The 15316-nt window shown below is 29.7% G+C and overlaps 1 protein-coding gene across 1 annotated transcript in view; it reads right to left on the bottom strand.

Annotated features, from left to right (window-relative positions):
- Positions 1–4666: 4666 nt before the first annotated feature.
- LOC112599652 (brain-specific angiogenesis inhibitor 1-associated protein 2-like protein 2) overlaps positions 4667–15316 on the bottom strand; it is a 97510-nt gene continuing 86860 nt past the window's right edge. The window contains exons 7-15 of the mRNA XM_025346648.1: positions 15135–15200; positions 14858–15049; positions 14555–14771; positions 13915–14085; positions 13744–13849; positions 13489–13648; positions 12844–13154; positions 8972–10100; positions 4667–4754 (exon numbers count right to left, since the gene is read on the bottom strand). Of these exons, the coding sequence (XP_025202433.1) occupies positions 8984–10100; positions 12844–13154; positions 13489–13648; positions 13744–13849; positions 13915–14085; positions 14555–14771; positions 14858–15049; positions 15135–15200 (2340 nt within the window). The 3' untranslated portion in view covers positions 4667–4754; positions 8972–8983. The remainder of the gene's footprint in view (positions 4755–8971; positions 10101–12843; positions 13155–13488; positions 13649–13743; positions 13850–13914; positions 14086–14554; positions 14772–14857; positions 15050–15134; positions 15201–15316) is intronic.

Consider the following 15316-nt stretch of genomic DNA (forward strand, 5'->3'; position numbering starts at 1 on the left):
GAAAAGTGGTCTAGCCTAATAAAAATCTCTAGTTCCTCCTATTATTATAAATATAATAGATTACTAAGGTAAATGGACCTACTATATTTCCTATATAAAAATTAAAGTATTATAAAATATTCTCAGAAATAGAAATAAACACATTGTCTTCGATCAAAATTATTTTTCGACTGTAATAGCCAGTAGGTATCTAATGATTTATAATTAAATTTAAATAAAACATTAAACTACTTAATACCAAGTATTTAGAAAGTCGGAACCCATTAATGGCATTAATCTATTGCAACATTCAAAGTTTAACGATTTTTTTTTTCAAAATTTTTTATTAAATCGTTATTTTTAATAGCAAGTTTTATCCACGATAATTATAAATTAGAACTTAGAATTGAAACTTGGGCAGTTATAATTTATATTGGATTACAACAACAAAGTATTTGTAATTTAGATTTTATTATCTTATATTAAAAAGGATTATATTTTTTATTCGGCTTGATATCTGGTTAAAGTTTTAATTTATACAGCTTTAATTGGTATAAGTAGGTAGGTAATAAAAGTATATGATTTTCTCAAGGCTATTAATTTAACATTGTTCATTAAGTGTCTAATTTTTATGTACATTTTCAAAATAACATGTTTATACATATAATAATTTACAAAATTATTATTATGGAATATTTTAATAATAAATAATAATATTAGTATAATACACACCTAAGTTCACCTATATGTAAATATTTTGTGATTAACACGGCGCGTGGCGCCACAAATAGACTATTTAATTGTACCAATAATCAGTGTCATAGTTACATTTTAATAATAATACATAATATATAGGGTACGGAAGCTACTATTGTATCCTGTAAACTTTAACTCCCCACCCCTCATAAGTAAAGCGCTACTGACATGTGTAAAATATTTTTAAAAAGTAAATAAAAATAATATTTTAAATACAAATTCGAAAAATATTTTTAACACTTTATTTAAAAATATATTTGCATATGATATGTTTCTGTTTCTGTTAATTCTAGGACCAAATTTAATTACTTGAGTCATAAACTATTTTCTCTCTTAAAGATATTATATTAGTTTCAAGTATTCAATATTCTAAACACAAATATCAGTTCAATATATCGACAATTCTTGAATCGTTTTCATGATTGTGCTTAGTTATAGTTTAAAATATATTGTTTTAGTATAATATTTTCTCGTACCTATTTATAAAAAATAAGAATATTTTCAATTAAAACTAAACATATTTTTAATAGTAAAATCACCGAAAACAAAATTAAGCTGTCGATTCAAAATATGTATAAATGAATTATTTTGTAATAACTATTTTAGGTAAATATTAGAATTAATAATAATCATATCAAAGTATTAAGGTTTATTTTTATAGGTAAGAATAAAGTATTTCTGAAAAAAAAAAAATTTAAAAATGTTTCGAATTATTGAAAACGTATTAAGAATATAATGTTATAGTAGGTATTCAAAGTAGGTATTTTATTCGAAATACTACCCATGTCTGCAGCTATGGTTAATAAAAATTTGTTAAACAGGATTGGGATATGAAAAAACACAGAACAAGACGTGTAGGTACATGAATAAAATATTTATGCATTTTCAACTAATTATTGATTACATTATAATAACAGTATTTGATTAAAAATATATATAATAATATAATATAACACAAGAGAAGAGTGGTCGTACAATTGTATTTCGTAAAAATAATTAAAATCGATATGACTCAATAACTGTACAGTATATATTATATTTGTAATATATATATATATATATGTGTGTGTGTCTAGAGCCAATAAAAGATCTGTTCAAATTTTTAAGTTTTAAAAATTTGGCAAATGTTTTTTTTAATGTAAATAATGATTTACGTTTTACGTCTGTTTGCACTACCAGTCTAGGTTCTTTGATTGATGATGATAATAATAATAAAAATAATAAAAATAATAATAATAATAATAATAATATTAATAATAATAATAATAATAATATATCCCGTGTACCTTCAATATACATAAAATACAATAATAAAAAAAAAATAATAATATTATAAGATACGAGAAGTATATAAATTTGTAAATGATTATACGTACAAAAATCTATCAAATAGCGAAATAATATAATAATGACAATAATAATAATATATGCGGTTGTAATTTCTTAGATAGATTGTATATAGGTACCTATAAAGCTATAAATACATAGAAGATATTCGATTGCATAGATACCAAAATAATAAGTGTTTAGAGAAATTTTAAGTTTTTAAATATTATTGATAATATTTATAATAACGTGGGAGACACATACAATGTTGATAAATATTCATAATACTGTTATTGATCGAATAATGACGATAATAATAACAAACACAAAATGAATGCTGATCTTAATATTAACATAGTGGTACCTATTATACAATATATTAAACTGTATAGTATAAAATAGTTATTCGATATTTACAGACTAAAATTAAAAACAAAAAACAAACGCGCACATTAGACATTGTTAAGTAGGTATAATACGTATAATGATATACACATAACGGCGAGAATAAATTGCCAATCATTGTTTTTAATAATTATCTGGTTAAACAGACTCGAAAACAGCACAAAATCGGGATTTTAATTTATTATATTTAAATTTTTGAAATGACTATAGACCCGTTGGGACGAGATATGACGACATGCGTAGCCCATAATTTGTTTATTATAGCGAACATTTATGCATACAGTATACTCAACTGTGATCACGACGATCAGATTGGGAAGACGACGAACAAGAAAACGACTTGGATCCGAAGTTTTTCGTATACTAATGACGGAATCGAGTTTGAAATCGGTAAACGTCGTATGTGTGATATATATTCACATTTAACACGCGCACACACACACACACACATACACACACACATAATATATAATAGTAATAATAATAATAATAATAATAATAGGTATAGGGTTTCCGTGTTTTACATGCATCAACTACAGGTATGATACAGTTGCGTAATGGGCATAACGATTTTGGCGATGTTACGATTAAAATGTTACGTAACAACAAATGATACATATTATTATTATCATTATAGGTATACAGATCAGAGTCATATTATACATTTATACGACTTTAGTGTTTGATATAATAATAATAATAAGTATGCTACCAATTCGATAACACTATGATATTATTATAATATAGGTACCTATAACTATATGTGTGTATGTATATGATATAATATGAAAATATAGATATATCATAATATATCTCAGGCGGTAATCATTTTTCGTGATATATTATTGAGTCCGTATCATACTTAATAGCTAGGTTATGTATTATATAATATTAAATGGTATATGCGCGCGTAAACGTTACCTTATAAACGTTATTTTACGCCGTAAATTGAAATGCCCGCCTACCTAAATATTATACGTATATCGTATTATCGTAATAAGTAATAACTAATAATGTTCGACACGGACGGAACGAAAGAATAATATAATATAAAATATAGTTCATATAATATTATAACACATTTTATAAAAGAAATAAAAATGTATATAAAAAAAAAAAATCGTCGGACCCTACGTGAAAATATAATAATTATTGTAGTATAAAATATTATGTACACCTTTGTAAAATTAAGTTTGAAATATCCGTCTACAATAATATTGAAGAAATAATTGTCTAAAACAACGTAGGTATCGTCATTGTTATTATTCACTAATGTACGAATAATATTAACGTATACGCGATCCGTGTATGACGAATTGATAAGTATTGTAACAGACATAATATTTCATTTTACATATTATTTACATGATATCTACCCATGTGTATATTATATATATGCCGAATAAATAGAATTGAAAAATAAAAATGTATCGTAATATCTCATAGGTACCTAATAGCATTGATTTTAGAATGATATAGAATTCGCTGTATACTAATTGAGCCCTTAAACTTGAACGGGAAAAAAATAATATATTAATCGAGTCCCGAGTACAAACGGGACATTAGCGGAAATTATGCCGCGCGTCAAAAACCGCTCCAGATGGATGTACCTATATATATTTATCATTTATATCATTTTTATGACTTTCGTCAGATAATAATATAGTAACGTATACTCTAAATCGGGAATTTTAGATTTTATTTCTATCATCGCTAGTATAATAACAGAATTATATTCTAAAATCAATGTTACATGCTAATAGTATCATTTACGATTGGTGGTGGTCTGACCTGGTTTTTGGTAAAAAAAAAAAAAAAAAAAAATCAAATTACAATCGCGAACCTTACACAGAATACACGTTGTGATTAATTCTTTAAATATTGCACATCATATAGGTACCTCACATTTTCAACAGCGGTAATATACACATAGATATATTGAGTTCGAACGCTATTAGATTAGTTGAGCAATGTTTGGCCTGCATATGTCGTATGTATATATACAGTGGTATTTTTTTCCTGGTATGTAAAAACGACTAATATTATAACAATTATATAATTAAAAGTATGTTATGATAAAATATATCAATGAAAATTGTTCACTTTAAATGATAGCGTAAATTGTGAAAAATGTTATAAAAATATTATGCTATAGGCATATATATTTTCTATGATTTATATTTCAGGGTAGCGACGAATAGTATAATAATATATATTATATGATTTTCGGCGCTGACCGGTCGTTGGTGTTGGTTTTACGTAGTTTGATTGTTGCAAACACGTTCGTCCTGAAATAAAAATGTTAATCATTAGATGCTTATATTAATAAAAAGTGCACATAATATACTATGTAATACGTCAACTAACTAGTTGATCATGCACGGCATTGCCTATGACAAATTAACTACCCGTGGGTTTACCACTTATTTATAAACTCAATTAAATGCTAATTACACTTCATATTTTTAACACTGTCATTTCGATTGTTATGTGTAAATATAAAATATAGGTCAAAAGTTATATTCGATCATAATAGTTATTTTATTTTCTGTAACCAATAACAATAAAATGTAAACAAAAAAATATTCTTTTTTCATGAGCTAATAAATCTTTGTGGCCTACCCTTCTTTAAAATATAAAATTTCAAAAATTTTGCGTACGATAATCTATGTACCAAATTACAGAATCACGAGTACGATAAATTTGGGAGTGGGTCGCTTATACACACACAAATAATACTTTTTATTAATAATACCTGGTATTAACCATTTAATAAATTTGTATCGTTTTATGACAAAATCGAAACCCAGAATCTACTTACAAATACAGTAGCATTGTTATAGCAGATTGAAAGTAGGTACATAATTATACGGCAGTTGGCCAAATTAAAACGCCCGCGGCTTCTTCTCTTTCGCCATTGTGCCATGCAAAGGTAAGAGGGGGGGGGGGGTAGTTGTACTCTTTACCAACATTTAATTCCTATACATTTACCTGTAAATAATCATCAGACGATTTATCAATATATTATTATATCCACTTCACATACCTTCACGACTCACGTCCTTTTTAAATGCGAGATCACTAATAATCACTTTTACTTTGGCCTATCCCTACTTGGCTTTCTTTAGAACACATTTAACTATCACGTGTTTACCTCCTTACCCGATTTCATTCCTTCTTAGAACGTGCCGGAAATCCTATTTTCCCAATACTTATCTTTATCTATAATATTAAGTTACTTTAATGTGCACATTATACAAATAATATAAGTTTAATAGTAAATAATAATATACTATATATATTGTAAATTATAAATTATTGTAATTTGATGACCGCAAGAGAAATAATTCAAGATGGGAAACAATAGAAAATGCAATATGTATTTTTTTTTATTTTTTTTTTCGAACCATTAACTTTTTTTTGCTGTGATGAAAAAGTTAAATTTAACAAAATTTAAAATACTATTCATGTTTAAAATATATTATATTCGAAATAATCTATGTATAATGTATATTATATTATATAATTAATAATTATGTACAATATTCATTGTACGTATAACGTATATATAACTAGAATTTTGAGTTGTCGTCAAGTTTTTTTTTTATCTTGTGTGTAGTTTTGGTTTTGTTAACTTATACTTGTACATATATAATGGATATACTTTATTTACATTTAAAGTTTAAACATAAAAAGCAAATACTTTCTAAGAATAACAAACGATCGTAGTATGTATTGTACGAAGTACGTATAGTAACCATTAAAATAAAATATTGATTTTTCATTTCAACAATACAAAACATCATACAAGACAACACGATGGCCGTAAAAAAATGTACCTACATTTAATAATTGCTTTAATAGGTTTTAAAGTTTAAAACATTGTGATGCAATTTTTCTTTGTTTTTACAGCACTGTTATTGTGTGGTTTTATTTGCGGACCACTTTGTCCCGTTCAAATATACCAAAACTAAACAAAACAAACTAACTCAAAATGGTATAATGCATCTTTTTATTATCAATAGAACAGCTTGTAGCTCGATGTCAGCTTAAAATAAAAAAATAGATAAAACAAAAAAAAAACATTGAATAAAACAGACCATTATGCGTACTGAATAAATATCGGGCACACATAATATTATCATTTTTATGATGTATAAATAATAAGTAAAGCTATATACTGCATTATTATAGTTACTTCCTACTACTCGTACTACTAGTACTAGATGTACTCATACAACTATAACTATTTACTACAAATAGAACACTACTGCTACTTTAACTATTATACCAAGACTCATAAAATGTTTGCTACGCTTGCTAGGACTTAATTGATAACAGTAATTGCGTTAAAGTTCGCTGTTTGATCGTAAGTCAGAATTTGTATCGGATAAAATAGGACCGTCTGGTCTTGCCACGTACAAATTTATAGATACCGGTGTAAAACTACATCATCTGCTTATAACGAGACGCACCTTAACCGAATTATAAAGACCATTTGTTTACCAACACTCCTCCGCCAACATCGACTCCGTCTATAAATCAACTGTACAAATGTATGATGTCGCGTGGTTATTTATATAACGAATGATAAATAGTGCAATAAATAATAGTAGGTATCTACTTAGTACTTGGTAATAATTTTATAGATTTGTCGAATTCTTAAAATATACGCATATTATAACAAAAATATAAATAAATATTCTCGTTATACAGCTTCCCTATATAAAATATTTATAAATTATTCAGATTGCGAAGTTTCATAAAAAATTTCAGTCAAGCTGATAACTTTTCTTAAAAAAAAAAGATTTTGAAATGGATAATTCCATAAATTTTAAAATTTTACTCTACATCAAATATTTGTTAAGACTAGTGGCGAAAAAACTTAAGTGGATAAGAATAATTCAATCGAAAAACAAGATATGTGGGATTCAATTTCAAGAACACAAAAGAATGAGCCTATAAGAGAAATAAAATAATAGTTTAACACAATAGAAAAAATAAATATATATTCAATCTTAAATTCCTAAAATATTACAACATTATTTGAAAAAATATGAAATTTTTCTAATATCATTCTAAATCATTTTAGATTTAAAGAGTATGTGATGATCCACTTAATGTGAGTCACGAGTACTTGACAGATTCGTCATTTATTGTGGGAAATCATTTGATAATTTCATGTTTAAATAAACACAATATCTAAAGTGAACCGAGTAAACATTGCTCGACTTTGATTATTTCTCGGTATTTCATCAAAACGAATGACAGTTGTAATAATAATATTATATCCGTTTCGGATGCACGTTAAACGTGAGAAAATAATTGCACAAGCCGTTAAATTTCCGTAAGTAGATTCGGACAATATTTACAAGTATTTAAACCGTATGTAATTGAACGTATAATTCCGCAAAAGATTATTCATTTTATTATTTTAATGTGATGTAGATATATTAGTATATTATCACGAACCGTAAAATTCTGGAATTTAAATTTATATCAATAATATTTTGCTCCAATATATGTGTTAGGTATATATTTTGTACCACTATTGCAGTGCGCAATGTTTCGGGAAATAAACTTAGTAGGCATAATAATAAAATTGTCGACTTCGCAGGTAATTAAAAATTATTATTGTGTTAAATATTAACACATGTGTTAAACACTAAACAAATATTACTATTGTAGCTTATCTTGTACAGCGTTGCCCGTAGATTAATATTTTCTTAAACTCCGTTAACTGTAATTTGCACAGATTTTTAACGCAGTTGTTTAGGTTGTTTGGGAAAAATATAGGATTATAATTATTGTTATACCCAATCATAATAAATATTTTATTCTCTACGACTGATAGAAACCATATTATATAAATTAAAAAATCGATAGTTTTTCTTTAGACAACTTTATTCATTATTTAATATGTTTGTATTGAAAATTAAAAATTTTCCAACGGATTTTTCTAAATGTGTTGATGAAAATTTTGTGAAAATAGATCGAAAACTGTGAATTTTTCAAAGTGTCAACCATTTTAGGACTTTAAGATATTTGATTTTATCTAGTAGATATATTTATTAATTATGGCTAATCCTGTATGACGTTGCTTGTGACAAATTAAGTAATGCCCGTGAGTTTAATCTGTCTTAAATACCGTTAAATTTTAACTATACCTACATGTTTTTAATACATTGATATGAGTGGTCTGACAAAATGTAGTTCTAAAAGTATATCTAATCATAATTAGGTACTGTTGAATTTTCCGCGACCTATGACAACTCTACATAAACAAAACAACAATCGTTTTTCGCGAGCCAACAAGTCATTGTATCTCCATAAAATATGAAATTTAAAAACTACATGCTCCGAGGCACACATCCTCGATTATGTGATTACCCACGTATCGATTACGCGCGCCCGCCAACAAGCGTTGTCTTTCATTATATTAAATAGATATATTATTATCATGTGGATGTGCACACACCGACGATAAGTCGCACGGTTTTTTTACCTTTGGCGCATCCTACTTCTTTCGCTTCTCTCCCCAGGAGTCGTACCATCCGTCGTTGTGTGCCGCGTTGATGTACTTGAACGTCTGCAGCTTGGAGCTCTCGAACCGGATGTCCGCGTCCGAGTCGTGTTGCGCGTATCCGTCGTCCGCGGTCGCGGTACGGACGGCTGGCGGCGGTGGCGGAGGTGGCGGCATCATCATCACCATGGCCGCGGGCTGGTGATGGTGCGCGGCCGACGGCGATTGACCGTTCGCGCCGCCGGCCGTCTGCTTGATCAATCGGGTTCTGGGCAATAGGCTGGCGGGCGCGGGCGCCGATCGGACGTTCTTCAAGTGGTCGTCGACCACGATGCACGACTCGGAGTCGTCGCCGCCGCCGAAACTCGACGAAGACGATCTCCTGCTCCGATGTTGCTGCTGTTGCTGCTTACGATTGTCGTACGTCATGCGCCGCACCGTCGACGACCCGCCGCCGTTCATTATCGTCTGGCTGTCGTCGTCGTCCCCGGCTAGGTCGATGTCCCGGCACGAGGCGGCCACCGTAAACTTCTTGTTGGCGACAGGCGTGCCCGCCGTCGATTTGTTGTTGTTGTTGCTGTTGTAGTTGTTGTGCTGCTGCTGTTGTTGCTGTTGCTGTTGCTGCTGCTGTTGCTGTTGCTGTTCTTCTGCGTCTGCGGCGTTCACGTCCACCAGCGACCTGTGCTTCCACATGGACATGCCGGCCAACAGCCCTTCGTCGCTCGCGCTGGACTTCTTAAATTTCCACATGGACTTTGTCCTCTTGATCTTCTTGCCCTGCGCCGTGAACCCGTCCAAGTCGTCGTCGTCGTACGCCGAATTCGCCTGCCTCGACGGTGACTGACCATCGCCGAACGACGACAGGTGACCGACGCTAGTGCTCTGCCGCATCGTCGAAGTGCCCGTATTCCGCCTTCCGGTATTCATCCCTCCACCGCCGCCGTTGTACGACGACTTCATCGTGCCCGTCGTCGTCGCCGTCATTGTCTGATTCTGATGATGACCTTGACGGTGGTAACCGCGGTCCTCTTCGGGCGATCTGTAAGCTGCTGCTGCTGCTGCTTGTTTAGAACGCGTCGTCGCGTCTTTCTTCGAATCTTTGACCATCGTTCTGGTTTAAACATCATACTCGGTTACTATAGGATGCGCTAATATACGCGTTAGCACCACCGACACCACAACCAACACAGTCATCACCATCACCGTATATCGCAGACACCATGAACAACCATTTAACATAACCATGGTTACTTATGTCTTATAGGTACCATGCAGTTACGCGTTTAGCTACGAGTCCAAGTCCTCGTATAAAATAGTATAACATTAGAAGCGCCTTCACCAATCGCGCAGGTTAATTTGTGTTATTGCTGTTATTACAATAATATACGTAATGTTATAAAATAGTATTGCCGATTGGTCGAAATTTGACCAGAAAAACAGTTTTAATTCTAAAATCAATACGCTCTAAAATATCGCATTTTTTGAGCACATACGAGCACATAGTTTGCAGATTCCTACCTATATCGGCGTTTGTGCTTCTCCGCTTTTTATTTATATGAAAGTTTTATATGGAAAAAAAAAAATATTGTAGTTTTCAGTCTTTAAACTACAAACATATGGACTTTGGCTTTTGATTTACATTCGAATAACAAACAATAATTTTCTTTAGTTATATAAATTAGTTAGGTTATTGCTTTTCATATTTTGTATTAACCAACTTTTAAAGAGATATTTTTTTTTAAATTCTGCTGTATTCCTTTATAAATATATATAAATATATATTTTGAGCAACTGCTCTACAATACCTTTCCAATAATTTATCCATTTTCTCCTACTATGTATATAAGTAAAATAATTAGTTCGATGAAAAAAAACTTGTGTATTAATATAAATTATAAATTGATTTATTTTTTGTTTATATCGTGATTAATACATTTTGATTTTTGAATTATGCTATTTGTGTTTTCATCACTATATTAATTTTGCTGTTTAAAGACGATTAAAAACAGGTACGGTTTGTTTTAGTTGTGTACTCGTGTTATTGTAATTTTCCTTATGGCATCGGTAATTTATATGAATTGATTTTACAGTTTATAAAATAGAAACGCCATTAGCTGGTAACGAACACGTGGGTATTATTTTCGTTTATAACTATCCAATAAAAGTTTATTGACAATCACTAATATTGATAAAACGTCATGGGGAATATATTAGCTCGAACAGAGTGTATATTGTTTTAATACATAAAGCGACATGTGGAAATGAGGTTATTGGTTCACGTCTACATAATCTGCACGAGAAAATTATTCTATACAGTTTTAATAAGCTTAATATACAAACGCCAACAGCTTGATTGTAATTGGATTTGGTTTAAATATTAATGTGTTAATTTTTGTTATTGTTTTAAATTAAAAATACTAAAGAAAAATAAAATACTAAGGAAATATAGTTGAAATATTATATTTTATTTATTTGTCAATTAGTTATACGTGTGTAAGCACCGCCAGATTAGGTATAACAATAAATATTTTAAATATAATATCATATTATTATTGTTAATCGGTTAAAAATGTATTCAATACAAGCTAAATCAAAGAAATTCTACAGATAAACCAATATTTAATGATTAAATAAAAAATTTTGATTTGTGTTTTATTTGATATACCAAGTATATTTTTTTAATTATCAAATGACATGATAAATAAATATTTTTAAATTATAATAAATGATACCAGTATTTGTTGTTAAAAATTACAATCACTATATATTTAAGTTTTATAATGCATAATACACATTACATATTTTTTCATCACCTTTAAGAGGTAGTATCAGTATTTTTATCTTCAAATTTGAAGATGAATTCTGGAAGTAAATCGTAATTTGGTGTATCAAAAGTAAAAATTTGAATAAAGTAGAATTTCCGGTATTTTTAAAAATATTGAGAAAAACAAACTAATACTAATTACGGGAAAATTAAAATAATTACTAAAAATCAGTTTTCATTGCAATTAATTAATAAATAACTGCAGATACTTAAAATTTTTACATAATATTTTTAATAATATTATATAAGTAATAATGTATTATCCAGTTATCAAAATATTTCAGATTTTCTATAAACGATATCAAATCATTTTCCATGGTCAAAAGCTAGGAAATGTAACTCAAGGTTCTTTGTAAGTTATTCGGACAGTATTTAAAAAAATATAAATATGTTAAGGTATAATATAATATTATATTATATGCAATATTGTTGTAAAAAAATCAACCAATCCACTGTCTTATTTATACAAAAAATGTAATTTATAATTATAATATAAATAACTTATAAAACATACCAAGAAATGAGATTATCAGAAGACTGTCCCCGCTCAAAATTGTTTTCTTAAAAAATTATTTTTTATTGAATTACAACTTAACACATTCATTACATTGACCTATTCAATGATGAGGTACGTTACTCTATTTGGTAGGTACATATTATATATGCAGCAGTAACTTTTTGGTTTTTTTTCTTAAGTTTATTTTATTGATTATCAACAATTTTGAGATATGTATTCTATCAAGTAGATTAGTTAATGTTTGAGTTTTGCTTAATTTTTAATCATTTTTTTTATAGAAGCTATTATAATTACATAATATTAGATTCGTACTTATTCATTCAATATAAATAAAATTAAAATAATATTATTTTTTATTGTTCGGTTTTCGTTAGATTTTTTCAATCTAAAATCATAAGTATAGTATACTGTATACTAGTTGTTGCATGCATGTGATAATGTTAAGCGATACACTAAAGCTATTGTGACAATAATTACGATAATTTAATTGATAGTTTTAATATTTTCTATTACCTTGAGTTTTCGTCGTCTGAATAGTCAATTTCGGGTGCCGGTGGTGGATCATTACTGAAGCCACTATCATTGCTACTGTGCAGGCTCGCGTTTCCATGTTGGTGGTGGACTCCACCGGTTCTCTTGTCAACTGCATTTGGTTTTCCGGGTGCTGGTGGTAATGTCTGTGGTGGTGGTGGGAAAAATGCGATCGGTGGAGGTATGTGCCCGCCATATTGTCGGGGCACTACGGGAGCTGGAACCGATGGAGGTGGAGGCCCGTGCTGATTGATCCCGTAACCATTTGATCTACTGTTTGCCCTGGACCGTGCCTACGTGAAAACAACGATATCGTCATGATAGTTATGAAGTATAGAATTATTTTATGATAATGAGTTACTTGGAAATGTGTATTTTTATAGTAAGTAACACCGTGGTCGATTAAGGAAATTTATTAGCCTGTCTTAAATGTGGTACAGTTTTAAAATAAATTTAGTGTAAAGTATAACTTTTAGCGCAAAGTTATAATTGAGTTCTAAGAGGTTGCCAAAATAAGTACAAGTATAAATATGTCGCTGAGTACATCAGTGTATAAGTATTCTTTAAGACTTTGGCAGTACGATAGAACTATGAAAAGTGAAATAAATTGTTTAGAAATGACCTTACCGGATATGGATTTCTGTGAGACAGAGAATCGCCAAATCTTGTAAGTGTTGTCGTTTGATAACGGTTTTGTTTGCCAATCGTTGCTGATTCACTTCTGTTATGGTTCGAGACGATAGACTGACCCATAGAGTCCTTTCGTCGATATGACGATGGCGAGTCACTGTATACACACACAAAATAAAATAATAGCAAAGTTAAATATTATATAACCATTAATATAGTCACAGAATGTTTTCATTTTAATTAAACACTCACGAAAAGACCGAGTCGTCCACTACGGGTTCGGTATATGTTAACGGGAACCAACCACTGCATTGAGTACGTAAATTTTCTCCAAATTGCCATCCTTTGTTTCGTTCTCCTAAAACGTACAGTGTGAAATTTTTAATTACCTACATAGCATGAATTTTTAAATATTACACTTACCTGATATAGCGATGGTGTCTCCTTCGTGGAAACTTAGTTGATTTTCACCGCTTGACAGATAAGCATGTGTTGCTTGTACGAGATTAGCACCTTGAGATTCCCATCCATTATCGACTACTGCCATAGACTTTGGCCTAGATCCATTATTTCCCGGACTCGAACCGTTTTCCACTAAAATTTGACAATAGTTTTATTAATGAAATTTGACATACGTGACAATTTAACTTAATAATAAATAAATTCATATGGCTTCATTTGATATATATATATATAATGGAATATTATAAATCAATATTGAAATATTAATACGTTTTCGAGCTTGTTGTGAGAAAAATCAATAAATGTAAATATTCTAAGTCAGCAGTAGTAACGACTGAATTCTTAATCATGGGATAATTTAAATTTTAGAACCATGATGAGCTGAAACAATGCTTAGGGGCGTTTAAATTAATATGTATATTATATATGTCATACAAATACCCGGGGTGATCAATATATATGAATAGGTGTAATACACAATTTAAATTATTAACACTGAACCAATTTCAACATAATTTACATATATATATATATATATTGAACACCTTGATAATATTATAATAATATATTTTATGAATACATATCATATATAGTTATATACTTCTGTTCAAAGACTGCGATGATGCGTTCAAATTGAAATCTGATTTGGCTCTGGAAAGCGGATAATTTAAAACCGGACTGGATATATCATTCAGGGCTCGAACATCCAAGCAAGACGCATCCATTGATTTCGTTTTTCTCAATTGCGATGACAGTGAAATCCTATCGTCATCGATTCTTGGAGAACTAATATCATCGTCCAACCAGAAACTTACTTGCTATAATATTCACATTCATAGTATAAATTAGTAAGTCGAGATTTATAGTAAATCAATTATTTTTTCTGTAAATAATTTTAATTTACTCGTAGTTTTGTTGCAAACATAGTTTCAACAGATTCTGGCAATCGTTCCCGAGACTTAGCTACGTCGAGCCAATCATTAAGATGTTCATCGTACATTGACTGAGTGTTTGTATGATACGCTAAACAGTGTTTAACCAACGAACACTGTCTTTCTAATACAAAACCATATCTACGCCTCTCCTGTGTCATAGCCTTGTAAATAAAAAATTACACAGTATTTCAACATAATTTTTCAATTGCTATATCATTTGAAATTGTATTGTACAATAATACTAACGTTTTTCAAACTTTGTTCGCAAAAGTTATCCAATTTATTTTTTTCTTCTTCTAGGATTTGCATAGTCTGTAAAAAAAAAAAAAGATTAAAACCCATTGTAATAATGTTTATCTAAAATAATAACGATGAGTATTATTCAGATGTATTATATAGAGGATTTGATTTTGTTTTGTTTATGTAAA

Source organism: Melanaphis sacchari, unplaced genomic scaffold, assembly GCF_002803265.2.
Source record: "Melanaphis sacchari strain LSU unplaced genomic scaffold, SCAv2.0 Contig54_pilon_pilon, whole genome shotgun sequence".
Classification (NCBI taxonomy): domain Eukaryota; kingdom Metazoa; phylum Arthropoda; class Insecta; order Hemiptera; family Aphididae; genus Melanaphis; species Melanaphis sacchari.